Raw genomic sequence first — 28,000 nt, 5'->3', positions numbered from 1 at the left:
ATGGGAAAAAAGACACTGTTTATTAATGAAATGTCAGTTTTACCACAGCAGGAAAAAATAAAGCCCTGTCATCACCAGTGTATTTGGCAGTTACATTTAATTACATTACAGGTTGCAGCCACAAAATAAACAATATCAATTGTCTAATTAGAGTCTAATTAGATACAAAGCATTCAGCTGACTGCTTTGTAATTGAACAAGATTAAGAAAATGTCCCGTTAAACATACCTCATTCAATAATTTAAAACCGTTTCCTGTATTCTGATCACTTAAGACTTTTAGAACAAAATATTAAGGGAAGGCTTCCACATGTTTCTGTTGTACAGTGCATTTCTACTGTATGTTATTTACCTTCATAATCTACTAAATTATCCTTCATTTCCATTTCAAATGTTCAAATATCTCCCACATTATTTTACAATTTACGTGTCAAAAAACTTGTTTTCAACAGTACAAATGGTGGTTCAGTAAAACCCTCTTTTTTATGAAAGATATTACAGATTCACTAATTATCTGCACAGAAAATATAAAAAAATTGTACTTTGTATCTGAAATTGAGCCAGTAAAAGACCATCTAGAGCAGGGGGGTCAAACTCAATTTCATCGCGGGCCACATCAGCATCATGGTTGCACTCAAAGGGCCGGTTGTAACTATATAAATATACATATATAAATATATATAAAATAATGTATTATATTACATTATCAGATAGGGTAATAACTTCATAATTAACTACGTCTGAAAGCAGAAGTCGAGGGCAAATAATTGCAAGTCTCTTCAGTGTGCATGTCACAAAATGAGATGCATTGTGGGACATGTAGTTTATGGGCAACCTGCTTCTGTAAAGTGGCATGTAACCGTATAATAAACGTGTTATATTCTTTGCAAGTTCTTGCGGGCCACATCAAATGAAGTCGTGGGTCGGATTTGGCCCCCGGGCCTTGAGTTTGACACCCCTGATTTAGAGACAACAGTTTACTCCTCAAAGCCATTCTCACAAATTAGCCAAACGTTTTTTAGGAACAAATTAAGTTTTGTATTAAAAGGCTCCTCACTCTTTGTACTAACTAAAAGTGACGTTATCTAAACTATTTCTACATTGTGAAGGACATTTGGATTAAAATTCCCTCCAACTTTCCTTGTAAAATACTTACACAATGCCACAACGGTACTTGTTTGTCACAATAAACTAAGAAATGAATTCCCATGCTTAACAGACATTAGTGCAACTGTTAAGCTATAAATAAATGAATATCTAAGAAGCTAAATACCCAAAAACATTACAAATAATTAAGTAAAATTAGACATTTCCTATTCGTTTAGCAGCACTACTGTTCTATATTCAAACATCGATCATAAAATGTGATTTGATGTTTATAGGAATCTGAGAACTACAGTAAACATAAATCAGGATATAAAAAGCTGAACCCGATATGCAGCACATTCAAGAATAATCGCCGTAACCAACGCAAAACAAATCTTAGCCGTGCAGTCCAAATAAATAAACTCCAACTCATTTCCAAACTATTTTACCCATAAAATCAGTGCCTTCATATTTATACCCGCAGTTTTTACAATTTAAAAATGGCGAGATCAGTAGAAAAAAGAATCTGCTTTGATCGTACAAAAATGTAGTTGATGTGATAAATGTCTCTTAATATAACATGCCTTAAACATAATGAATATAACACTTATATTCCCTCAGTATTGAATGTAGTCATTAAACAATACGGAGCCCTTACATTTGATCCTTTGCAATGACTAGCTGAGCACTTGCCGGTGTATAAGACAACACAATCAAACAAAATCAAACAATATTTTTCATACAATAAGGCGCGAAACAACCCCCAGATTAATAATTACACCTCTGCATTAGGGTTTTGCTGAAGCCTAATGATTAAATAATGCAAAATACATTTAAAAAAAAGCTACATTGTCCGCGTTACCCGACTGTTTCTGACCTCAAATGAAACCCACCATTACCAAAGCAGATATATCACTACTAACTAGCATATGTTACAATCACCAACTGTCACTCAGCGTTGTGATAAAGAGATAATCAAAGCCTGTAAAGCAGAAATAATACTGAGCCGTACGAGAGCTGAAATGCTTAAAAATAGCAAGTAGGACTGGATTGTATCTTCATGAAAAACTTTGGTCAGCAATTCTGACAGAAAAACAACTTTCCTAAAAAACATTTTTGGAACAGGATGGCACAAACATTTTGTTTCTAAAACCTCGAAGCTTTTGCAGATCATTTTAAAGTTCCAGAAATAGTCACTTTCATTCTCTTGAAAACAAATACACAAAGTGCAAGTACATAATGTATACAAGAAAATATCAACTTGTACTTATAATTGTCCGTTATGACACAACATGAATGATTTTATGATAAGAACCCCTCTTCATACCTCAAGCTGTGCGCGCTGCAACGTAGTAAAATGTCCTCTCATCCTCAGACTCCACAGTCATTGCTTCTGTCTATGAGTTTGCGGCGGAGGATGAGGAGGGTGGAGATGCAGGCCACTGAGAGGTGGAAGAGCAGCTGCCACGGGTTCCTCAGGCCGAGCAGGTAGAGGTTGCATAGGACGATCACACTCAGCAGAGCGAAGGACTTGTGTTTCTTCAGAGAGGAGTGGAACAGGTAGAGGTGGCACTGCGAACACAGAGAGGTCACATGGTGTCTGTTAGAGAAATATCACTCGTCACCGGCTTGAGCTTCAATCTCAGGATCCATGTATCTGGGATCCTCTCCAGAATGGAAGTAGTCATCACATACAGAGCATCAACTAGTTCCTGAACAGTGTCCTTCACATGCTGATATCCAAGAGAGGGAGTTACACAGTCACAAGATGGAGGAATACCGGTTATTCTAGGTAATCATACATCCTGTCAAGTACAAAATACTGAGGTTTTTCTCAAAATGTTGGTGTTTGGACAATTTCTCAAAATTCGAACTTTTTCTCAAAATCTAAAAATTCTATATTTTTTCTCAAAATTCTGACTTTTTACTCAAAATCTCAAAATTCTGACAATTTTTCTCAAATATCGAAAAAAATCGGACTTTTTCTCAAAATTCTGACTTTTTCTGAATACTTAAAAATGTTAATAATCCCTGGTCCCCGGCTTGAGCTTCAACATCAGGATCCATGTATCTGTGATCCTCTCCAGAATGGAAGGAGTCATCACATACAGAGCACCAACTAGTTCCTGAGCAGTGTCCTTCACATGCTGATATCCAAGAGAGGGAGTTACACAGTCACAAGATGGAGGAAGAAAGCAGTATTCAATGTTTACTTCAGATTAGCTCCACGTCAGAAATGAGCATGCTTGATGTCTATCTCCATAGAGGCTGAATCATCATGTTAATCACATAGCTATCATATGCCTCAAACAGTCCTGATGCTCTTCTAGGTAATCACACATCCTGTCATGTTCACAGCTACAGTTGGGATACCTTTGTTATCATGTGACTCTCATGTTGGAAGAGAACATTCAGTGTTTTCCCAACAGTGTCAGAAAGAGACGACACAGGTGAGTTTCTACATGACCATATAAAACTGAACTATATTTACCTGACACACACAACAGACAAACGCCAGCAGAAACGCCACAACGTTCCAGATGCCTTCATAATCATCCTGTGTGTGGAGAGGGCATACAATGACACAAACTGATGATTTGACATCATTTTAAGTAAAGCACTTTTATTTCAGATTAGGGTTTATTCACACAAGAGTGACAAGTTTGCAGTTTTACACGGACCTCGTTATTATCAAAGTACTGGCCGCTGTGTATTAGCATTTAGCTGTGTATTAGCATTTAGCTGTGAATTAGCATTTAGCTGTGAATTAGCATTTAGCTGTGAAAGCATTAGTTTGATAATAACGAGGTCCGTGTGAAACTGCAAACTTGTCACTCTTGAAATTAATGTAGGTTTATTCAAGAACTTTTTTAAATAAAGTCCCCAGCTAAACATGGGTTTGTTACAGTAAGTGAGTGAGAAAGACGCCGTGCAGCATTGTTTCTCTTAGGTCGCATTCACACCTAATAGTCCGCTCTCTGCTGCGCACCAGACCACAGTTTGTTCACACCGCACAACTCAAACGGACTATAAACTTTAAACACAAGTCATGTGCACGGAAATGCTGTTCAACCATTGGTCAGACATTAAGGGGGTAAAAACGCAAATCCCGGCAATTTCTCCCGGAGCCTCCGCCATGGAGCATCGGCACTCTCGGCAGGTTATTCTCTTGCGGCTGTTAATCTGAAGATCAACAGACTCTAGCGGCCCGCGCATATGATTATATAAATCAGACAACGTCCGTTAAAAAACATTATAACACATATAATGAGACGTTCTGCAGTAAGGAGGGCGTTTCACCGACGACAGGTGTTCTTACAGACACATGCATTTCCAAACATTTGGACTACCTATGTTGCAAATGTATTATCTTTTCAATTTACACACGGCATCTATTGCACGTCTGTCCGTCCTGGGAGAGGGATCCCTCCTCTGTTGCTCTCCCTGGGGTTTCTCCCATGTTCCCTTTAAACTGAGTTTTCTCTGGAAGTGTTTCCTTGTACGATGTGAGGGTCTAAGGACAGAGGGTCTAAGGACAGAGGGTGTCGTATTGTCATACTGATATTCTGTACAAACTGTGAAGTCCACTGAGACAAATGTAACATTTGTGATATTGGGCTATATAAATAAACATTCATTCATTACTTTTATGTAGGCCTAGTTGACGGAGAATTTTTACTTAACTAAACAACCGCGGATGTCTTGAAAGACTCTTTCGCTAAAGATTTTGAAGATATCCGCGTTCTTGTGACACATAAATACTACGCTTCCTATGTTTTGGTGCGGATTGCGTTCACACCAGCAATGAACCGCTCCAGAGCTCACTAGCAAGCGCTCCGAGACCACCTATTTTAGCGGACCAGAGTCCGGTTGTTTAGTTCACTTCATAGGTCTCGGATTGTGTTCACACCGACCCAAATGAACCGCACTAAGCGGCTAAACGCACCAGGGTTCGATTCAACCGGACTATACAAGGCAGGTGTGAACGCACCCTTAAACAATACTTTGAAAATACATAATTCAAACACATCAAATATAATGTATGAAGCACAAGCATGCTAGACTCCTCTATGGACATATTTGAAGTTACCTGAAATGTGTACTCTATGAGGTGAACACCACGGATTATGTTCAACGATGCACACACGATATTAAGAACCAGAGAGAGGATGCCTGGCGCCGTCACTGGTTCCAGTCTAACATTCTGACCTGAAAGAAAGTCCCCATAAATACTGTTAAAATGACAAAACAACATGGAATAATAAATGCTATGTTGTACAAGTCAGTCTTACCTGATGCAGGGCCTTGCTCCATGTGTCCATTAGCAGTGCCGTTGGTGAGGTCCACTTCCTCCAGGTTAATTTCTTGCGGTGGATGGATGATCAGATCCCCCTGGACCTCTGCCAACGTCACCTCCAGCGCCGGACCCCCGCTCTGGTTGTACTGCTGCTTCAGCTTCTGAATGGTGCTGTCTGTAACATTACAGTAATAGCAATGAAAACAATAAACCAAAAAACACATTGACATGATAAGACCCCTCAGACCCTCCCACCTCTACCAGTAATCAAAAAAAAGAAGAAAGAAAGATTCAACTACTTGCCTCAGCAAATGCATGAGTATTTGTCATAGCACTTCTTCAGCCTAGTTGTTGGATGTTTTCTATATAGTTCCTAAAGCCAGACCAGTACTTATCAAAGAGATGTGGCTTTCTAAAACATCTCAACACAGGAGCTTTGTTTGTGATTCCCCAAATCCTCTGATCCGCCCAAATGATCAACAGATTTCTCCTCATACTCACCAAATTCCAAAAATGGATATGGCCTGTCTGCCAGGGAAACAGCAGTGCTATTGAAGCATGTTGTGAACTCCCAGCGCAGGTCTTCCAGGAAGCAGAAGGCCTTAGCCACAGGAAGGCTGCAGTGACACACCGTCATGTAGGACACTCCCTCTGAAGAGATGAAGCTGAACAGGTGAGAGCAGAAAGGTGTTTAGTAAACAAACAGCCTGACACAGCGGGACACCGATGCCCCTGTGATCAAACATTCAGATACACCCTGAACCTCTACAGCAGCAGGGGTGTCCAAACTTAATTCAAAAAGTATAATGGAGTACGGCCCACAAATGAAACTTGTGCTTGTCTTATATTGTACTTCTTGAATATAAATGTAAACATATATCACACAGTAGTATTCATGTGTTAATGAGACCACTTTTCAAATATATTCAGTCAATTCAAGTTGGAAACATTTTCACATCTTAAAAGTGGTGAAAACGGCAGAGAACATCACCAGGACGGAGCTGCCATCCATGGAGGACCTTTACTCCCAGCGGCTCAGGAAGAAAGCCCTCCGGATTATAAAAGACCCCCATCACCCCAGCCACAAACTGTTCAGTCTGCTCCCGTCTGGCAGGCACTACCGCAGCATCCGGACAAAACCACCAGACTCAGAGACAGTTTCATCCCACAGGATGATAGGTGGATGAAACCCTCTTTAATGGTCACACATGCAGAGCACAGTGAAATGTGTTCTCTGCTTTTAACCCATCCCAGTACCAGGAGTCTAGGAGCAGTGGGCAGCTATTGTACAGCGCCCGGAGAGCAATGGGAGTGAGGGGGGAAGGGGGATGTCCGGTGCCTTGCTCAAGGGCACCACGGCAGGGCAGGAGGTGAACTGGGACCTCTCCAAGTAGCAGTCCACACTCCATATTTTAGGTCTGGTCGGGGACTTGAACCGGCGACCCTACGGCTCCCAGTCCAAGCCCCTACTGACTGAGCCACTGCCGGACAATAAGACTGTTAAACACCTGAACATAACATTCATCTGCTACTTAGTAATTATGTATCTATTTGTCTAATATATCATTCCAATAGACTCTATTTCACTTTTTTAAAACTATTTTCCTTTTTGTATTTACTTTTTAATATTTACTTGCACTATATTTGTCTGTTTATCTGTGTTATTGTGTTGCACCGTTGGAGAAGCCTGTGACCTAAGATTTTCATCGACATAACTACTCTGTAGCTACGTTCGTATGACAATAAAGAACCTTGAAAAGCCCAATTACTTATTTCCATAACAAGCTTGAAATACAACCTTCCTATTTCTCCTTATTATAATCAATCTGAGGCTTCTGTTTTAAGGGATGAGCTGCCAACACTCACAAGCATCATTTACCTACATCTGATTGATTTTGCTAACTTATAACTGAACTTATGAGGCGATATACCTCGAGTGAGCGGCCCAGCCCTTATGTGGCCCTCGGTGAAAAAGGTTTGGACCCCCCTGATCTACAGACAGTCTGCTGCCGCTTTGTTTCCTGAATCCTTACAATATGTTGAGCTCCTGGCCCTTGACGGTCCCTCTCTCAGGGAATCGGGCCAGGGTCTTGCTGATGGTCCTGAGCTGCTGCTTCCTCTCCTGGAGCTCTCGGAAGTGTTCAAAGTCTGTGGAGGCCGACAGGGGGAGTCCATCCCTGAGCCGAACCACGAAGGCAAACAGGATCAGAGGCATGATCCACTGGGTCCATGGAGAACACACTGCCTGCATGGGGTGAAGAGCAAACCATCAGTGATGCTATGTTAGGGCTGCACGTTAATTTTCTTGAACAAATCCATTCATTTTTGGTCTAAAAAATATAAAATTGTTAAAAAATACTCATCATATGTCTCTAAAGGCACCTCTGACAACTCTAAATGTCTTATTTTGTTTTTTATTTACAACTGAGGATTGTTTTTTTGGTTTGAACATTTAAACATGATCAAAATAGTTGCACATTGATTTTTGACTTCCTATATCAGTTAATCAAAAGCTACATCAAATAAAGTTATATGAGCTACTACTCTTGGAATAGTTCTGGCAAAAGATAAACATGAAAGAATAATGTAATAGTCCTGTTTTCTTTGCATATCAACATACACTAGTTTCAGCAGGACTGACAACTGGGTGTTTATTACTAGTTAACTACGTATGTTGTTCAATTATGCAATATTGGTAAAAATGCCCCTGCTTTTAAAACAGTAAACAATATCAGTTTATGGTTATTCTATAGGTGTAGAAACACATAACACCTTACCTCAGTATCATGGGTTTCATGCTGCACTTTGTGACTTAGCTCCTGGAGGCTAGCTTGCTATAGCATCCTATAATGCAGCAGTAAGCCAGCAAAAAGCTCCACATACAAGTTACAATTGCGTATTTTCTAAATACAGAGATTTAAACATACAACATGTGTTATAACATAAGCGGAAGAAGTTATATTTAAATTAGCAAACGAGCTAGCTTCACATATTCTTCCGGATACAAAAGAACCACAACAAATGCACTACGGAAACAAGGGAGGGACCAAACATTCAAAACCAGTCGGGTTTTGAATGTATCTTTTTTTAAATGATTATTTCCTATTTCTGTATCTGATGAGAAGATTATAGTATGCAAAATATATTATATTTATATGTCCTTGAATAAAAAAATTAAGAAAAGCTGCAAAAAATATTAATCTACTACGGAATCTACAGAGGGTCAAAAAACTCAAAACCAGTCGTAGTCATAATGCAGCGCAGCAACCCTTTCACTTAAAAGCGAACTTAGCACCGTCAGTGACTAGCTGATTACTTGGCTAGCTACTGTGCAGAGGTGAGTAACGCTTTGTGTTTAGCACATTAATATCAAGTTGTTCTTTTTAACATCACGTAACATGTGAATATTAAGTGCGAACTGTGAGCTGGACGGAAGAGAGCTAGCTGCTAGCTGTTAGCACAACCATTTTGGAAGCTTCAACGTTTTTGTTTACAATATTTAACATTTAAATATTTTTTTCTGTCACTGGGAATAAACATGTCGTAATTTAAGATTGTTTGCAGTATTGATTGTTATCTGTTATACAAATAGTGCATGTTGACATTAGTGGGTTAACGGTTTCATGTGAACTGTGTTTTGATCAGCTGTCCCTTGTTTTTGATTGACACCATTTGTGATGGATTACATTTTGACTGCTTTTAAATCATGTATTAGTCACTGCGGTCTTCATGCCCTGGAGGAGATCTAGTTTAGGTCTCTGGTGTTTATTATAAGTTAACTAGGTTGGTTTCAAAATGTTGCAATATTGTTAAATGTTGCTCTGCTTCAAAAACAGTAGCATTGCAGATTATGATCAATTCTATAGGTGTGCAACTAAATAACTGATAATACTTTGCACAATTCAGACTTCTCCTTGAGTTGTTGTGAGTATTGCTTATTATTACAATGTCTACATCAACACATTCAATGTAACACGATAAGACTCTATTAATACACTGCATTCCCAACATATTTGTATTAGTGTGAAATGTGAATGCAGTAAAACTCAGCTGCACTGTTAGCTGTGAATGTACATACAGCAAACACCAGTGAAAATCATAATCAAATACTGTTTGATCTCTTATCTCTTTGTCACACTACTACACCCAAAACACACAAGTCATTTCATAATTACAACATGTCAGCACAGTGACAAAGCATTTCCTGAACACCCTGTGTATTTCAAATTGTGAGAAGATTAAAGGGATAGTGGAAATGGAACCTCAAATAGTTTCGTTTTAAACTTATATACAAGCATAATTACGTACCAAAACAATCACACCTGATTAAAAAAATATAATAATTGCCTTACGCATGTTAGAAGCACTTTATTGCAGCTTAGCCGAAGTTTTTTAGAAACGAAATGTTCGACTCAGCCAAACCGGAAGTGACGAAAACTTAGGAAGACGATACGATAACAAACCATGGCGTCTATGCAGAATGAACGTGGAAGGGCAAATATACCAGACAAAGAAGAAGGATTGTACGAGGTATCCAGTGATGATAACGAGTCAGAAACATCCTCTCGGCTTTCCTACGAAAATGTCGTTTTAGGAACTGAATCTGAATCCGGTTCAGTAAGCGACGATGGTGACAATATTGAGCCAGACGATGGACCATTACGTCCTTATTTGTTCGAGCCCGAGCCCGAGGTGATGGTTCACGGCATGGGCAATGGCGAGGACGACCAGGACCAGGCGCCAGATGATGCACCCCTACGCACAAATAATCTTGACTGGTAGGTCCCTAAGCATAGCTCACGCATCTTAAGATCACCTGTAGCCTTTACAAATATTAATCATTAACCAGTTAAGCCCGAAGGTCCCCCCAGTGGACCCCTCCCACCGTTTTTTTTCTCTCACATGTTTCAGGGCTTCTTAACATTTATGAAACTATTAATGTTTCATACCCTTTTAAAGGTAAGAAACTCCGCTAACTGACAATAAGAACAATTGTTAGCTAGAAAAAACACAAGAGTAATACCAAGCCTTTGAATTAGCATTGAGCGAAACAATGCTAACTAATGCTAACGCTTTTTTACACACAACACACGGTGGAAATGCCCTTATTACTATCTTAACTGCACAAACAAGATATACGATTTAAAGCTGAGACTCCACAGATTCCACACATGTAATGTCATCACTGTAAGACCTCGAATTCCTGGAGCTATCAGCCAGAAAAGAGAAAGTAAACAACATCCGGTTCCAAAAATATTACAATAATTACGTCTTACCTTTTTTGATTTGTGATCAAAAGTTGTGTTCAACGGAATAAAAACGCATCTCAAGGTTAATCCAATGTCGTTGTGTCACGTAGAATTTTTCTGTCGCACTACAGCCATACAAAACACATCTATTCACCATAATAAAGGTCGGCTATTCACATGCAAATGCTATTGAATGTCCGCCATTGTTTGTGCCCGTCTTCCTGAGCTCTCGTCATCACCCGAAGATTCCCGACGATTCCCGAAGTATTTCGTTTCATTGAGAGGGCGCAGTAAAATTGAAAATAAAATGAAACTAGGCGCATGAAATAAAATAAAAATGTTTATTATGCTTATTTTTAATAAAAATACATAAGTTAAACCCAAAATTCGCGGATTTCCACTATCCCTTTAAGCTTTTAATAAATCCAGACAGATTATTGGACGCTCTGCTGTTTTGCCAGCAATACACTGTCCAGCAGAGAGGATGCATCGGTGTGTGTCTGCTGCTCACACACCACATATTAGTGTGAAGATATAACAAGTCTATTGTCTTTATTACAGCAGGAGATATTGATATACATTGATACCCAAGTAGAGAGTGGAAACGAGGAAGCAACGCCATGCTCTACTTGTGATATGCAAAGCCAATACATCTCCCCATAGACTTCTCTCACCCCCTCCCCTCTTTCTCTCTCCTCCCCTTTCTGTTGCTCTCTGTCTTTCAGTCTCTCTACATTTGTTTGCCGGCACACTTCCTTTAAATATTCTGTACAGCTGACTGCTTCTTAAACAGAAGTTCATTCTCTTCATGTTTCCTGCTTAGCTTTTTTGGTTTTATTCTTCATTTCAGGTAACTTAGGTGACAATGGGGGTGAAAGACCGCCCTCAGTGTTACTTTGATGTGGAGCTCAACCGGGAGCCAGGTAAGAGCATTTTTGAAAAGTATAATATGTAAACAGCCGATAAGTGACATCATTAAAAAATATGTTTTTACTGTATGTTGTGGTTTTGTGGTAATAACAGTCGGCTTTGTGCAACTGATGTGAATTTAAAGGCCTTTAAATAAACGGTCATATTTGGCCAAGGAGAGCTCTGCTCCAATCAGGATGTAAGGGTGGTTCTCCATTTGCTCCTGGCTATAGAAAAGTGTATACAAAGTCTGAGCTTCACCGCAGGATTCTTCTCACAATTGGAGGCCAATCAAAAGTGTGCAGCGTAGTAAAAAGGATGCTACAACTCTTAATTGCCTCCTAAGGCTATTAATGTGCCATCCCTCACATTTTGTGTAGCCTCATATCATTAAACATGAAAAAGATGATGGTGTGCGTTAATATTTTGCTCTTTTTGTGTGTGTTTTACAGTCGGGCGCATTGTCTTTCAACTGTTTTCGGACGTTTGTCCCAAGACAAGCAAAAACTTTCTGTGTTTGTGCACTGGTGAGTAGAAGCATTGCATAACCGAGTATTTGTGTTACAATAACAAAACTAAAACAAGATAAACCTGTAAGAGAACATGGAAGGAACAGTATGTCTTTGCATGGCTCAAAAGTACACATGACAATAAACCCTGGCATTGAAGTACTCATTCAATCGCTCCAAATCAGAGATATTTGGATTCACGGGCAAGTTCTCGATCGTGTTCTGGATTTTAATCATGTCTGTTCCTTGTCACATTTGACCTATTTCTGTCAGAAAAATAACGAATTGTCCTGTACTTATATATAATGTGCTGAAAGTGCCATGTCAGCAAAAAAACTAATAAAAAGATTTTGAACGAGTTGGAAAAACAGAGCCACCGTCAGAGGCAATCTCAGATATCTGGGATTTAAAGGCAACTGTATGTCTGTTCCTTATTACACATTTCAGATATGTTGGGTGGGTGTGGTGTGACAGATGGCGTCACAGGAAGCCGCTGTGTCTCCCGACTTTAGATATTTCATCCCGCCGAGCAGGACACGCTGTACTGTAGTCGCCGCGCTCTGCCTAGAGCGAGCCATAAATCTGCAAACCGGCTGCAGATCCGTCCTCGCTCTCATTTTTCACCCCACCTGGCCGCGGGAATGCAACGCTGACAAGGGCAGATACGGCTCGTTAGTCTGTTCCTTTTCCTGGACACACACACACACACACACACACGGTGATACACACACAACCCAGGTCTCTAATGTGTCCTTTTAGCAGGGGATGGGCTCATAAGAAACCAAACCCTTGGAACAACATTTCGAGAAGATTAGCAACCTAATCTTCCCATTCTAACAGCGAGCCCTCTGTACTCCAAACACACCCTGAAACACATCTCGTGAAATCTCTGCACACATGTCTCTTTTCACCCCAGGGAAGGGGAGATCCCGGGGGTTTTAGATCTGGGACGATGTATTCTGTTTTCACTCCAGAGGAAGGTTTTTAATGAGTCGTCACAGCAGGAGGCCAAACAAAGGCATCCACTTTATTGAAATCAACTACATATTTGCATTTATTCCCTTCTTTAATTGGGTGGCAGCATGTATATAACATCTAAATGCACAGGGTATACATAATTATAATAATAAGGCTTTATTTGTTTAGCGCTTTTCATACACAGCGATACACACAATAAGACACTCAAGACAAGATAAAGAGAAAAAATCAATTAAATTCAGGTCAAAATAAATACTGAAGATATATTTTGCAAGGAGGTAAAATAGGCAAAACATTTTGATAATAATAATAATAATTCAGAACAGATAACCCACACAGTAAACGTAAGAAGGACATAAGTCAAAAAATAATAAAATACGCTAAATATTAAAAATGATATTTAAAATAATTAGATCAAATTGAATTCAAATATATCATTTATTTTTAATAAAAATATTAATAATGATAATAATAAAGATTAAAATACCTATGAAAGGGGGATGTCGCTGATTAAAAGAATATAATATATGTTTTCAGTTGTTTAAAAATGGCGACTGAGTTTTCCTCTCTGACATTTCCTGGCAGTGGCCGTTTCTCAATGTCGAGTAGAGCTGCTGCAGAGCCACTATTTCAAGCATACTACGTCATCGAGTGGCGCCGAAGGACTGTTTAAATGCCCAGCATTCGGCGCCACTCGATGACGTAGTATACTTGAAATAGTGGCTCTGCAGCAGGTTTACTCGACATTGAGAAACGGCCAGAGTGTTCCGGAGTTTGTAGTGGATGTAAACGACTCAGTCTGCAAAGGAACCTCATTGAGTAGCCGCTCTGTCATGCTTTGTGTTGGACGAGAGCTCAGTTAACATGCGTGTGATTTCAGGTGAAAAGGGAACTGGTAAACTCACCGGGAAAAAGCTGTGCTTCAAAGGCTCCACCTTTCACAGAGTGGTAAAGAACTTTATGGTCCAGGGAGGCGACTTCACCGAAGGTAATAATCTGTTTCATATACTCTGAAAGTGTGTTGTTTTACATTACATCCAATGGGAAGCAGCACAGCTGTTCCTAGATGTTATTCGGTCTGACTGAGAGGAAGTAAATACTCTCTAAGGTACAAAAGGATTTTCAATAATGCTGATACTTTGCTTAGTTTCACAGCAATTGCATTCTGATGTAGATATACGCTTCCAACTGTGTTCATATTAGCAGCCATTATTCACTTGTGTTGAGACAGCACTTTCCTTTTAATGCTGTGCAATTATCTTCAATATTTTATTATGTTGGTTTCCAGGAAATGGAAGAGGAGGGGAGTCGATATACGGCGGCTACTTTGAAGGTAATGTGAATATTATTGAATACACAGTCTCATAAATGTTCATCTAAATACAACCGAGCTAATTCTGCATGACCACAATGCTGCATGTTGTGATGATAATGTCATTTTCCTACGTTTGACTCCTTTGACCTTCACTTTTGTATCGTGCTGTCTTCTATTGAGTAGTGGGCTTTATCAGATGAGCATGGAGAGTAGGTTTTCTCTCTCTACGATCTACCTGCCTAAAATTTTCAACATATTCTTTTATTTATAGAGTGGTCTTTTGCAAAATGAGAAGGTAAGAGATGTACACAGCTCAGTAACACCATGTCCACACTGCCCCCCCCCCCCCACCACCGTCCTCTGTGCAGATGCATTGAACTGCAGGAGGTCTCACTCAGACAGCCTCCTGTTAGACATCATGCCCCCCCGACGCAGGGTGCTAAAGTTACTCTCTGTTACATACGTGCTATTTAGGCGGCAGGGTTCTCTGGAGATAAGATATTAGCTCTGCACCCTGGACACATGTAGATACAATTAATACTCGGAACACAAACAAAAACTGGAAGCATTTGAAATAACCTTTATATTTGCAATTAGCTTAATGACTTGGAGCTTTTCTCATTATATTTGAGTCTGTTAAATCAGAATCTCAAAGCTTTTATTCCTCCCACGGCGGGGAAATGTACAACTTTATAGCAACAAGGTACAAAATAATTCAAACGTACGCACAAAATGGGCATGAAAATAGCATAATAGGGCCATTTATAGAATATTAACATGTAAGTACACCATGGTTACAAATAAAGTAGCATTGTTTTAAGCGAGTGAACATATACAAATATTAAAAGATTAAGGTTAAAAATTGTATATTAATTGTGAAGAAGGAAGAGTAGAAAGGATGGATAATCTATCTCGAGCAATTTACCTCCCATTTAACTGAATTGAACCCAGCTTAATATTCTTTAACACCAGCTCAGAACATAAGTTTTATATAACTTAAGCTTCAGAGAAAGACTAGATACTTAACAAAACAACAAATCCCTTTCTGGAAGGACTGGTTGGTGAGGTTTGATGGTTTACAGTTCTCCACTGAATATTTCCGCTGTTCTTTACCGGAGAACACACTGTGAGACGGCGCTGTTTCTTCTCTGCTCCCCACAGATGAGAACTTCCTTCTCAAACACGACAAAGCGTACCTGCTGTCGATGGCCAACCGCGGGAAGGACACCAACGGCTCTCAGTTCTTCATGTGAGTTACACTTTGAAACCCCTCTGCACCTTTTTAATACCATTTAACACGTCACTGACATGATCTATTCATCGCTGTCCCTTTTGAGACTGTAAACTAGAATTTGCCATTGAGTGACAAATTCTACTTTGTGCAGCTAGATTTTCAAAGTGCACAGAAACATGGATTCATTCATTTTTTTACCTACAAATGTGTTACATTTTTTCTCTTGCCGTTTTTGTGTAAAATTTACAGAATCTCTAGCATCCTGCTCTTCCAAGGTAATGTGTCTCCAAGGCTGTGTTTCTCTCTCTCCTGACTGTATTCATCTTTAAGCATTCTGCAGAGTACTGTGTTTATTATGTTTGGAACAACATTCATAAGTGGCTTGAGGCTATTGTAGACTTCACTAAAACACCCATAAGATAGAAATGAATAAAGGAGGAAATGTCTACAGACTGTCTTCCTCTGTATGATCCATACATGGTCATATTTTCATTATTAAACAAATATAAAAATCTGCACCTATTCTTCAGTAGCACCCACACTTTGTTGAAGTTTCTTGTTTATTCTCATTCCTCTCCTTCTTTTCTCCTACTTCCATGTCCTCGTCCACGGTTGACCTTCCTCGGCTTCTTTGCTGAATTTCGCACAAACAGCACAACCAAGATGGCGCCTCATCTCGACGGGTAACATTCAGCGTCACTTTGGAACCTATATAAGGCATTACAATGGCCTTAAGAGCCCTTTACAATGGCCTTAAGAGCCCTTTACAATGGCCTTAAGAGCCCTTTACAATGGCCTTAAGAGCCCTTTACAACTTGGGTTTCTTGATGCTGTTCTGTTATTGTGACATATCAATCAATCAATGTTTATTTATACAGCCCAATATCACAAATGTTACATTTGTCTCAGTGGACTTTACAGTTTGTACAGAATATCAGTATGACAATACGACACCCTCTGTCCTTAGACCCTCTGTCCTTAGACCCTCTGTCCTTAGACCCTCACATCGTACAAGGAAACACTTCCAGAGAAAACCCACAGTTTAAAGGGAACATGGGAGAAACCTCAGGGAGAGCAACAGAGGAGGGATCCCTCTCCCAGGACGGACAGACGTGCAATAGATGCCGTGTGTACATCGAAGAGATAATACATTTTACAGCATATAGACCGAATGTTTGGAAATGCATGTGTCTGTAATAAGAAGATGAATCCACGAGGATGTCAGCAATCCTGTGGGAGCCATCAGGGAAGTAGTATGATGAGAGTCAGGCAGGACCACAGAGACAGGTTCAGCCACGACTCGAAGTCCAGGACTCAGATCAGGACTCAGGACTCAGATCAGGACTCAGGACTCCGGATCCCGGCGTAGATAGACACCAAAAAGACATTTGGGGAAGCTGGGTTAATCGGAACATGAGAGTACACAGGTACAGACAGACAGAAGGAAGAAGTCAGGTGCCCCCGACAGTCTAAGCCGATAGCAGCTAAACTGGGGGCTGACTCTAATCAGCCCTAACTATAAGCTTTATCAAAAAGGAAGGTCTTAAGCGCACTCTTAAAAACGGATAGGGATCAATGGATCAATCAAAGATGTTTTGGTGTGTAGAATAGTCTGGTTTTGTATGCTAACTTCATTAAAGACACTTAAATCATATAATAATCCAGCTGCTGTAACATGCGTTGATGTTGCGTTGCAGAGTTCACGTCGTCTTTGGCTCGATCATCTCTGGTTTTGAGGTGATAAAGAAGGTGGAGGGGCTGAAGACAGATTCTTCCAGCAGACCCTACGCTGACGTGAGAGTGATGGACTGCGGACAGCTCTTCACCAAGTCCGCTAACGACGGTGAGATCACTCAGATTTACTTGAGGCTTTTACGGTTGGCCTCGACTGAGAGTGTGGTCTGTGAGTCTGTATATCAAGTTCTATTGGGAGATCCTAACCAATTCTATGTTAAATCAGACATCCAGTTCAAAGGCCCGAGGGGTTACTTACAAAACATAAACATCTCTAGTTTTGAAAAGCTTAAATAGATGTTATTAATAACTTATCATTGATGCATACATGAGCTTAAAGGTGACATGTCATGCTTTTCCGGTTATCACCCGTCCCCTTGTGTTATGAAGGTTTTTATGCATGTAAACGGTGTGCAGAGTCAAAACCCTCAAAGTACACCCTGTAGCGAGTAAAACTCTAACACAGAAAATACCTCCCCAAAACGCCTCGTTGGAGATACGTCACTGTCCATTTGATTCTTCCGGGGACATCATGATGTCATGTCGTCCCCGGAACGAAATGGACCAATCCGTGGAGCCGTTACGTTACGTCCGCGGAGCCGTTACGTTAAGCCCCCGCTGATTGGTCCAAATTGACCAATCCACGGACTTCCTCACACACTCAATGCAGGCAGCTCTGCTGAGCTCTCCTCCCGGGCTGCAGGCTGATAACAGACAGTTGGGATCCCGGTGAAATTCTCTCTGCAGACCCGTTCTCTCTGCAGACCCATTCTCTCCGCAGACCCATTCTCTCTGCAGACCCATTCTCTCTGCAGACCCATTCTCTCTGCAGACCCATTCTCTCTGCAGACCCATTCTCTCCGCAGACCCATTCTCTCTGCAGACCCATTCTCTCTGCAGACCCGTTCTCTCTGCAGACCCATTCTCTCTGCAGACCCGTTCTCTCTGCAGACCCTTTCTCTCTTTAGACCCATTCTCTCCGCAGACCCATTCTCTCTGCAGACCCGTTCTCTCTGCAGACCCGTTAACATCTCTGCAGACCCGTTCTCTCTGCAGACCCATTCTCTCTGCAGACCCGTTCTCTCTGCAGACCCGTTCTCTCTGCAGACCCATTCTCTCTGCAGACCCATTCTCTCTGCAGACCCATTCTCTCTGCAGACCCATTCTCTCTGCAGACCCATTCTCTCTGCTGACCCATTCTCTCCGCAGACCCGTTCTCTCTGCAGACCCATTCTCTCTGCAGACCCATTCTCTCTGCTGACCCATTCTCTCCGCAGACCCATTCTCTCTGCAGACCCATTCTCTCTGCAGACCCATTCTCTCTGCAGACCCATTCTCTCTGCAGACCCATTCTCTCCGCAGACCCGTTCTCTCTGCTGACCCATTCTCTCTACAGACCCGTTCTCTCTGCAGACCCATTCTCTCTGCAGACCCATTCTCTCTACAGACCCATTCTCTCTGCAGACCCGTTCTCTCTGCAGACCCATTCTCTCTGCAGACCCATTCTCTCTACAGACCCATTCTCTCTGCAGACCCATTCTCTCTACAGACCCATTCTCTCTGCAGACCCATTCTCTCTACAGACCCGTTCTCTCTACAGACCCATTCTCTCCGCAGACCCATTCTCTCTGCAGACCCATTCTCTCTACAGACCCGTTCTCTCTGCAGACCCATTCTCTCTACAGACCCGTTCTCTCTACAGACCCATTCTCTCCGCAGACCCATTCTCTCTGCAGACCCATTCTCTCTGCAGACCCGTTCTCACTGCAGACCCATTCTCTCTACAGACCCATTCTCTCTGCAGACCCATTCTCTCTGCAGACCCATTCTCTCTACAGACCCGTTCTCACTGCAGACCCATTCTCTCTACAGACCCATTCTCTCTACAGACCCATTCTCTCTACAGACCCATTCTCTCTGCAGACCCATTCTCTCTGCAGACCCATTCTCACAGCGTTTATCAACCTTTTTCTTACTCAATATCAAGCCACACTTATTGTTTTTACTTCGGCTGTGACTTTGTGTGTGCTCAGGGTGAGTTTGGCTGTGTTTCGCTGTGTATCGCTAAACAAGGAAATAACACCTCCACGGAGCTCAGCGCGATTCACAACATCCCGACTGGTCCCGACCAATCGGAGCACACTGGGCTCACAGGGAGGGGGGGGCAAGAGCTGCAACGAGCCGTTTAGTGGAGAGAGTGAATACTGCTGAATACACATACTTTACAGAGATGCTGTATGCGAAACCAATGTGAGTTTGGAACATTGAACAATGTAAATCTATTCTAGTAGACCTCAACAATGGAATTATGATCAGTGGAAATGGCCATGACATGTGACCTTTAATACCACTTTGTTTGCCTTTGTTGTTGGGATTAAAGTGTGTTGCTTGTATCTGGAGGTTGCCCCCCCACTGGCATTAGTTACAGGGACTGTAACCTGATCTCCTGTTTAATGAGGATCCGCGACGTGATCTCTGTGAAGTTCAGCTGGCATCGTCCCACCTGACTCTGCCAGCTTTCATTTTCCCCCGACATACCGAGAGCAATCAAACAAAGCCTCAGTTGTTGTAGCGCTACAGCACCCTGAAAGTGACTCCTGGCTTCTGACCTTTCTTTCTTTCTGTTTTCTTGCTCCAGTTCTCGAGGGAAAGAGGAAGAGAAGCTCCCACTCTGCCGACTCGTCCTTCTCTTCCCACGACTCGTCCTCTCAGTACTCCTCATCTGAAAATGAATCGGATGAAAAGCACAAACATCACAAGCACAAGAGACATGCAAAGAGTAAACGCTCCAAAAGGAGAAGAAGGGAATCAAAGCAGAAGGAGAGCGTTGAAGTTCTTCCCTCCAATCAGAGGTACTTTACAAATCACCAGAGGAGAAGCCACCCATGGACACGATTCACTGCTGGGTCGGTTCTTTGCATAACACATTACTGTTTTGCATGTGTGGCTGTAGCTCTCCCAGTCCTGTGGAGGTGCTGGAGGTGGAGCAGAGCGGGAGGAGAGAGAAGCTCACAGTGCGACCGGAGGAGATCCCCCCTGTGCCGGAGAACCGCTTCCTGCTGCGACGGGACGTGCCACCTCAGGAAGTGAAGGCGGAGATGTAGGTTTTATTGGATATATGTCATCTTATACATCTTAACAGTGACGACCTACATATTAAGTGTCTGTGTTGACTTTGAAACTTGATATTCGCAGTGTGGAAACAGAAGAAACGTGTCCTTTAACTGACCCGAAACCTTCAGTCTCCAAGTCTGGACGGAAGATTAAAGGCAGAGGAACAATGGTAAGCTCACATCTACATCTTTTTTCTTTCATGAGTCTGCTTGTCATTTTAACCTGAACCACTAGTTCCAACGTTCGGTTAGGGTTTGGTTACACAAACAAAAGCGCTACCATTGCTATAAATAATTGACCCACATCTGCCCTATTGTGCTTTTTGTAGTCCTAAATCTTTAAGCACAGCCTCGGTGAGTGTTAAGAGTTTTCACTTATATTTATCAATGCCATATGAAGTATCACACCAACAGAAATGTAGTAGTCGTTACCAATACCAGTAAAAAAACAAAGCAATGTAGGCCTGCTTTAACTTCCTTACAAGTACCACCACAGTGTTGGCATCGACTTGTCACCAAACTATGGGTTATTGTGACATCCCACGTATCCGTATATTTTCCTTTTTTGCAGAGATATCACACCCCGACGATGTCTAAGTCTCGCTCTGCGTCAGTGGAGGAACGTGGCAGCAGTGAGACTCCGCCACACTGGAAAGAGGAGATGAAGAGAACCAAAGTGTACCAACCTCCGAGCATCGAGAGGTGGAGCAAAGGAGACAAGTAGGACTTAACCTGTTTACCGTTTACTTCAAACATCAGATTTTTCTCTATTTTCCTTCATGCATCTCTTGACTTAACAGATTGAATGACCATTCCTCAAGCAGATGGGAGAACAGGAGTGACTCTGCGTGGTCCCGGTCTGCAGATCACTCCTCGGATCGCGGCTCAGAGAGATCGAGCCTGCAGCTCCAACCGAAGAAAGAGAAGAAGAAATCCAAACACAAGAAGAAGTCCAAGAAAGGGAAACGCGGGAAGAAGAAGAGCTCAAAGAACAAACCTCCAGAGCCTCTCCCTACCGTGAGTGAAACGCCGGCGTCTTCAGAGAGGAAGTCCAAGAGATCCCGGTCGTCTTCAAACCAGCGGGACTCCTCAACTCAGAGGAAGCTACGGTCCTCGCTTTCATTTAGAGACTCAAGATCCTACTCTAGATCGTCCTACAGCCAGTCCAGATCCAGAGGAAGGTCTTACTCGAGATCCAGAAGCCTTTCGAGGTCTTTGTCTAGATCCAGATCTCGTTCCTATTCTCGATCCAGGTCAAGATCCAGGTACAGATCTAGGTCCTCGTCCAGGAAGAATAGTTTATCCCCGAGAAAGATGAAAGGTAGTAAGCCCAAAGCGGCCGCCATGATGCCCGAGAAGCTTCCAGACAGCAAAGCCCCGCCTCTTCCCAGACTCCCAAGTGTCCCGGCTTCAGAAAGTACCCCCGTGATCCCGATGAGCGACAGCCCCCCGCCGTCACGCTGGAAACCAGGTCAGAAGCCCTGGAAGCCGTCTTACGTGCAGGAGGTTAAAGCAAAAGCAGCTCTCGGCTCTTCGTCTGGACCAACTGTAGCCAGTGTTACAGAAAAAGCTCAGACTGCCGTTACACCAAAGTGTCTGTTGGTTGTCTCTGAAATCCACAAACGCAGCAGGTCTTACAGTCGCTCCAGGAGCAGGAGTTACAGCAGGTCCTCCTCCTACAGCGGATCGGACTCTGAAACCTCCATAAAAGCACCAAGCAACAAAAGAAACTCACTGGACAAGGAATGGAAAGAGTATTACAGCTCCCTGAAGAGGGTCAACAACGTAGATAATTACATTTCACTCGCGAGTAGTCAAGATGCCAAGTCAGGGTCGAATAGTCCAGATGTCTCAAAGAGATCACAGGATCAAGAGGGGAAGCAGTTCAGCTCAATGCCTGCTGAGAGCTTTAACAGCAGGTCTGAATGGGACAGTGACACTGAGAGAGGTAGCAACAGCGGGGCTCGGTCAAAAAAGCAGAAACGAGCAGTTCAGGCCAGAGAAGTTCTCGATAAGAAGTCGTCTGCGTGGAATTCGGAAAGTGATTCGGATCATGTGCCCGCCAGGAATTTGGCTATATCTGAGAAAGAGGAAGGGGAAGCTAGTTCAGAATCAGAGTTTGAGACCTCCAGGAAAGCTTCTGAAGAAGTGTCTGCGCCAAAGATCACCAAGGCTGCTGCCAAAGGTCCTGAGGAGGTCGCAGAGAAACACAAGAGCAAGAAGAAATCCAAGCGTAAGCGAAAACACAAGCGGCGGCGCGAGAGCAGAAAGGAAAAAGGAAAGAGATCCAAGAGGAAACACCAGAAGCTCAAAGAGACTTTCCACTGGCAGCCTCCTCTGGAGTTCGGAGAGGAGGAGGAGGAAGAAGAGGAGGATGAGACCAAACGAGAGAAACAAAGTCCTGGGAGAGTTCTCAAAGAAAAGCTTGTTGTGGAAAAAATAACCTCGAACCCTAAAGAGGAAAAGATTAGGGTTCAACAGAGAGCGAAGGAATGTATCAACAAGAACTCAAAACACATTGAGTCTCTTCTTCAGCCGTCCAACAGGAACGGGGCTGATGTACCCATCGTCAAACAGCAGGAGTCTTTAGACGATATGGACATCTGTACACCAGAGCATGACGCTGAGATTGTACAACCAACAGATCTTTCTAATAATGCACCTGAATTAATCCTAAAACCTACCTCAACAATTTCAGATGACGCTTTACCTCAAAGCAAAGACCCTACTGTGCCCTCCTCTGCTGGACTGCAAGATGAAACCCCCGGAAAACCTCCCGTCATTAACTTCAAATGGAGGCCTTTGAAAGGAACGTCAGCCCCACAGAACGTCCACATGGCGCCCGTCAGCGTAGTGAACGTCCAGGAGGTCCAGAACGCCTCGGCGCAGGGAGTGAAGATGGAGATAAAGAGCCAGAGCCGGGTGCGACCGGGGTCTCTGTTCGACGAGGTCCGGAAGACCGCTCGGCTCAACCAGAGGCCGAGGAACGAGGAGAGCTCCAGCGAGGAGAGGTCTCCGTCCGCGGGGACAACGCGATCCCCCAAGAAGTCTCGCTCCAGAGGCTGGTCCCGGTCCTCCAGCCGGTCCAGGAGCCGGTCCCGGAGCTCCAGCTACTCCTCCAGGTACAACAAGGACTTAAAGGTCACCTATTGTGCAAAATCCACTTCTTCATGTCTCTTCTACATCAACATGTGTCCCCTCTTCTTCATGTCTCTTCTACATCAACATGTGTCCCCTCTTCTTCATGTCTCTTCTATATCAACATGTGTCCCCTCTTCTTCATGTCTCTTCTACATCAACATGTGTCCCCTCTTCTTCATGTCTCTTCTACATCAACATGTGTCCCCTCTTCTTCATGTCTCTTCTACATCAACATGTGTCCCCTCTTCTTCATGTCTCTTCTACATCAACATGTGTCCCCTCTTCTCCATGTCTCTTCTACATCAACATGTGTCCCCTCTTCTCCATGTCTCTTCTACATCAACATGTGTCCCCTCTTCTTCATGTCTCTTCTATATCAACATGTGTCCCCTCTTCAAACCAAAAGGCAAAATGTCTCTTTTTACATGTCGCTTGTTAGACGCTTTTATCCAAAGCGACTTACATACTCAATACTGTGGGCAATCCCCACAGGAGCAATTTGGGGTGAAGTGTCTCAGGGACACAACGACATGCTGACTGCAGTGGGGTTTGAACCTGTGACCTCCTGATCCGAATACCAACTCACAACCCACTGCACCACACGCCCCTCCTTTTAATCTAAGAGGTCGCTCACCCTTGGTCTAAAAGCAAAAACCTTTTGTACTAGAGTTCAAATGTAATTTATAACACATTTTCTTTCAGGAGCCGCAGCAGGAGTCGGAGGAGACGGAGAAGAGGGCGGTCGCGCTCTCGTAGCACCACATATCGAAGGAGTCACAGGTACCCAACCCTCTCTTTATATTTCTCCATTGTGCATCTAAAGGCCCGGACACACCGGGCCGATTTCGGCCGTCGATAGATGTCGGGCGGTCGATGAGCGTCCTCTCGCCCTACTCAGATTGGTGTGTCCAGCACCATCGTGTCTTTTCGGCCGTGCCGACACTGCCGGCTATCGGCAAAATAAATCACTCTTATTGGCTGTTCAGCTTAGCGAATCAGTGCATGAGAAGCGAAACGGAAGTGAAGAAGGCACACACAGACGGCTATTATTTTTCATTTTCCAATACCGCACTAAACGTGTTTTCGATTATAAGTCGTTATGTGAAACAGCCTCTTTTGAATGACGAATACACACTACCGCCGTCTGCTGGTAAGGAGAGTTATTGCCACTCATGCATGCGCAGTGCGTACATGCTACTTGGCTGTCGGCTGAAGTCTTTGCGGTGTGTTCCAGTGCGACTTTTTGGCTCAGACGCAGGAGACGTGAGGCGACACAACAATCGGGTCCGTCGGGACGTGTTCTTTGGTGTCAGTTTGGTGGCAGGGCCTTTATTTGCGATCATTCCTTAAGACTTTCTAACCGTGTGTGTCTTTTTCTCTTCCCTCTTTCAGTCGTACGTATAGTCGAAGTCGTTCCAGAAGTCGCTCGCGTCATCGCCGTCGGAGATCAAGGTATGTTAGCTTTTTAATGAGCTAACTTGAAAAAATAAATCATGTGGGGTGTCACTTAGTGATAAACATGCTCATGTATATAAGGTTTCAAATACTAGTTTGAAAAGATTGATCAGACTATAAAATGACAGAGTTAATATGATAGCATAGAAAGAATGAATGCTGAGCAATACACTTTCAGGATTATTCTGTCATTATAGAATATTATTGATTAACTACTCTTCAGAATCAGAAACAGGTTTATTACCAGGTAGGTTGACACGTACGAGGAATTTGACTTGATGTCGTGGTGCGTACATAAAAGTAAAAACACAGAGAACTAGAAAAATATTTAAAAATATAACAGTATTTACATAGAAATGGAATAAAAAAAATACAAATCCCTTCTAGCAAAGTGATATGAAATGATATCTCTGTATGTTAACGCAGGTCCGACTCCTACGACAGCTATTCCAGTCGGAGTCGCAGTGCGAGCAGGAGGCGAGGGCGCCGGAGGAGTCGCAGCTACAGGAGCTCAGAGCGCCGGTCCCGGTGAGAAACTGCCGAAAGTCTCAGTTCAATCCTTCCTGTATCTGCATTTTAGATTATCACCATAACAAACTAAGCATTTAACATGGTCTCCTTCATGTTTTTCCGCAGGTCCTCCCGCTCGTCCAGCCGCAGCTCGTCCAGCAGCCGCTACAGCTGAGAGGAAACAAAAAACCACACAGTCTGGACACAAAAAAACTATTAGTGTAATCACAGGTCAGCAGATAAAGCTCAGAGGAAGAGTTGTATTCCTTCTTGTTACATGTTTATAATGGGACAGTCTTTGCGGAAATGAATGTAAATAACCACTTTACAGGCAGAGCTTCTTATGAAGTGACTGTCAAAGCTGACAATAAGCTATAAAAAATGTTTTTATGAGAAAAATTTCCATATTTTATACTGTATATTTTGTTTATTCCTTTTTAACTTGTTTTTCTTACACTGAAATGGATAATTATTATACTGTAAGTGTCTAATCCGCTCAGTTCTGACGTGTTTGAGGAGTTATAGGTGGAAGTTATGCCTTAAATTCAGATTTTAAAAAGTTATTGCTTTTTGTAGCAGTGTCAAGCTTTATTCAAGCTGTGATTTATGTTCATCTCATTCTTTATTATTGTATCATGAATGTTAAAAGCTGTACTCAAAGTATAGTCTCTCTGATTTGCATTGTATTCAAACAGTTATGAATGTGTATGCTGAATAAATACCACAGCATCTTAAGTCTCTCTGTTGTTCCTCACTATGTACATGTAGAATAGATGATCAGTTAATGGACTACCTTTACAATGGCGCCATCTACCTTTCAATTCAGAACTGCATTGTATTTTTATTTTCATCCTGGCCAATTTAAGTGCATGTATGACATGTGTCAAACATTACAAATGCACTGACCAAATACTAACTGTACTCTTCTGACGATATAATCTTAGATATTGTGCAAAAAAGAAATGCAATCGCAATTTTGTGCTTTATAGACATTTAGAAAAAGGGAGTCTATTCAATTGCAAATCCTTAATTGAAAAAACATTTGCAAATATGTGTGTACACTAAAAACTGATGGTGCTGAACCAGACCCGGCGTCATGGGCGGGCCCCATGGGGCCGGGCCCGCCCATCCAGGATTTGGGCCCGCTGTTTTAATCAGGGCTGAATACAACATTTTAATTGTTTTATTATTATGTTCAGTGGCGGCGCCAAGGTATACTGGGGTAGGCTACAGCCATACCAAGAAATGGCTTAGCCCCACCATGAAAAATGATTTTAAAGTAAGCTAAATAAAGTCCACCAACTCGCGCGGAGTAAATTGCACAGACAGCAGTAAATACCGAAGACTAGAAACGGTTTGAAAACTTTTGTCACGTAGTGATCGTCTTCGCAATAGAACATCTTTGATAATGTCTTCTGGCCAATCAGAATCACGATAACGGCGTGGTGTTGTTGCAGGAAGTCCCGACGGAGAATACTTTTGCTGTAGTACATCTCTATCAGTGACGTGCGGTGACGTTCATGGCTGGTGAGGCACTGACTCATTCAGAGTCAGATTTACAAATATTATATTTTGACCTTAATCGAAATGTTCGGTTATTTTCAAAAGCTTTTTTAGTCTGATGCTTCGATTCATTTTAAACAGACTGTTCAACAAAAGGATACCCCAAATCTAAATATTGGATTGTTCTTTCTTAGTAAGATCCCATGTTCATTTTACAATTGTGGTCTTACCTTGACTTGAAGATGAAGTCCATGATATCCTTCTGGACAACAATCTCCATTACATTTTTGTAAAAGTCCTCCTTATCTCCCTCTAGTTTCAAAACAAAAGTCTAGCTTGTTGTTCGCGTCTACCGTCTCTGCGTAGAATAACAGTAGCAACAAGAACCTGTGGGCTCACGTGCGCCCCCTTCAGTGTGGCAGAGGTTATGGCTGCCTCCCCTGGTGCTTTTTTCATTGCCGTTGTATGGTGAGACCAGCGAGCCTAAATATCATATACGTGAAATAAGTTATTTAGAGACTATGGATGGCGAGGATAAATGTAATAAAGGGATCTACAAACATTACATTGGTGACCTACAGTGAGATGGTAACAGGCATGCGCTTAGGGCCCGCTTTCCAGCCAGTTTCTGTGGGGTGACGCATTCTGAGGTGAGGCAGATCTCATCTGTGCCTCACCTCACCACACAGTAACTGGCTTGAGCGCGCTCACAAAATAAGTGCCCGCGCTACATTAGTGCCCGCACTCCAGCCATTTACTGTGGGCTTAGGTGATCCAGAGCTCGTCCCTGCCTCACTCCTCTTCGCTCCCATAGTTGTAGCGGAGCTCGGCCAATTTGCTGATTTTCACTATAAAAAGCGATTGTAATCATACAGAAATCACAACACAGATCAGTGGAGACATTTTATTATTACTACTATTTCGTTTTTCTTTAGTTGTTTTTCCGTTACATTGGAGTATGACAGGTG

General features: G+C 42.5%; 2 protein-coding genes across 10 annotated transcripts; one reads left to right on the top strand and one right to left on the bottom strand.

Moving 5' to 3' along the window:
- Position 1: 1 nt before the first annotated feature.
- On the bottom strand, positions 2-10,705 carry sec22c (SEC22 homolog C, vesicle trafficking protein). Of its 3 annotated transcripts, none has more exons than XM_034200448.1 (7): positions 10,659-10,705; positions 7,416-7,627; positions 5,884-6,047; positions 5,378-5,557; positions 5,176-5,294; positions 3,577-3,642; positions 2-2,657 (listed from the first exon to the last, which is right to left on the bottom strand). In XM_034200448.1, the coding sequence occupies exons 2-7, from the start codon at positions 7,595-7,597 to the stop codon at positions 2,457-2,459; spliced, it is 912 nt and encodes a 303-aa protein (XP_034056339.1). In that variant the 5' UTR covers positions 7,598-7,627; positions 10,659-10,705; the 3' UTR covers positions 2-2,456. The 3 variants fall into 3 exon arrangements, with proteins under 3 accessions (XP_034056339.1, XP_034056338.1, XP_034056340.1); XM_034200447.1 differs by lacking the exon at positions 10,659-10,705 and adding an exon at positions 8,160-8,591; XM_034200449.1 differs by lacking the exons at positions 3,577-3,642; positions 10,659-10,705 and adding an exon at positions 8,160-8,596.
- nktr (natural killer cell triggering receptor) lies at positions 8,596-26,264 on the top strand. Of its 7 annotated transcripts, none has more exons than XM_034200442.1 (17): positions 8,596-8,719; positions 11,482-11,554; positions 11,993-12,067; positions 13,908-14,015; positions 14,316-14,360; positions 15,504-15,591; positions 16,230-16,259; positions 17,274-17,419; positions 19,949-20,162; positions 20,264-20,410; positions 20,506-20,593; positions 20,995-21,143; positions 21,248-23,545; positions 24,267-24,344; positions 24,957-25,016; positions 25,446-25,547; positions 25,656-26,264. In XM_034200442.1, exons 2-17 carry the CDS (start codon positions 11,497-11,499, stop codon positions 25,702-25,704), a joined length of 3,735 nt encoding a protein of 1,244 aa, XP_034056333.1. In that variant the 5' UTR covers positions 8,596-8,719; positions 11,482-11,496; the 3' UTR covers positions 25,705-26,264. The 7 variants fall into 7 exon arrangements, with proteins under 7 accessions (XP_034056333.1, XP_034056330.1, XP_034056334.1 ...); XM_034200439.1 differs by having other exon boundaries at positions 21,224-23,545; XM_034200443.1 differs by lacking the exon at positions 24,957-25,016 and having other exon boundaries at positions 21,224-23,545.
- Positions 26,265-28,000: the final 1,736 nt, after the last annotated feature.

The sequence above is a fragment of the Gymnodraco acuticeps genome, unplaced genomic scaffold (genome assembly GCF_902827175.1).
Source record: "Gymnodraco acuticeps unplaced genomic scaffold, fGymAcu1.1, whole genome shotgun sequence".
NCBI lineage: Eukaryota > Metazoa > Chordata > Actinopteri > Perciformes > Bathydraconidae > Gymnodraco > Gymnodraco acuticeps.
The sequence above is the reverse complement of the archived record's forward strand: the minus strand, read 5'-3'. Positions and strand labels throughout refer to the sequence as shown.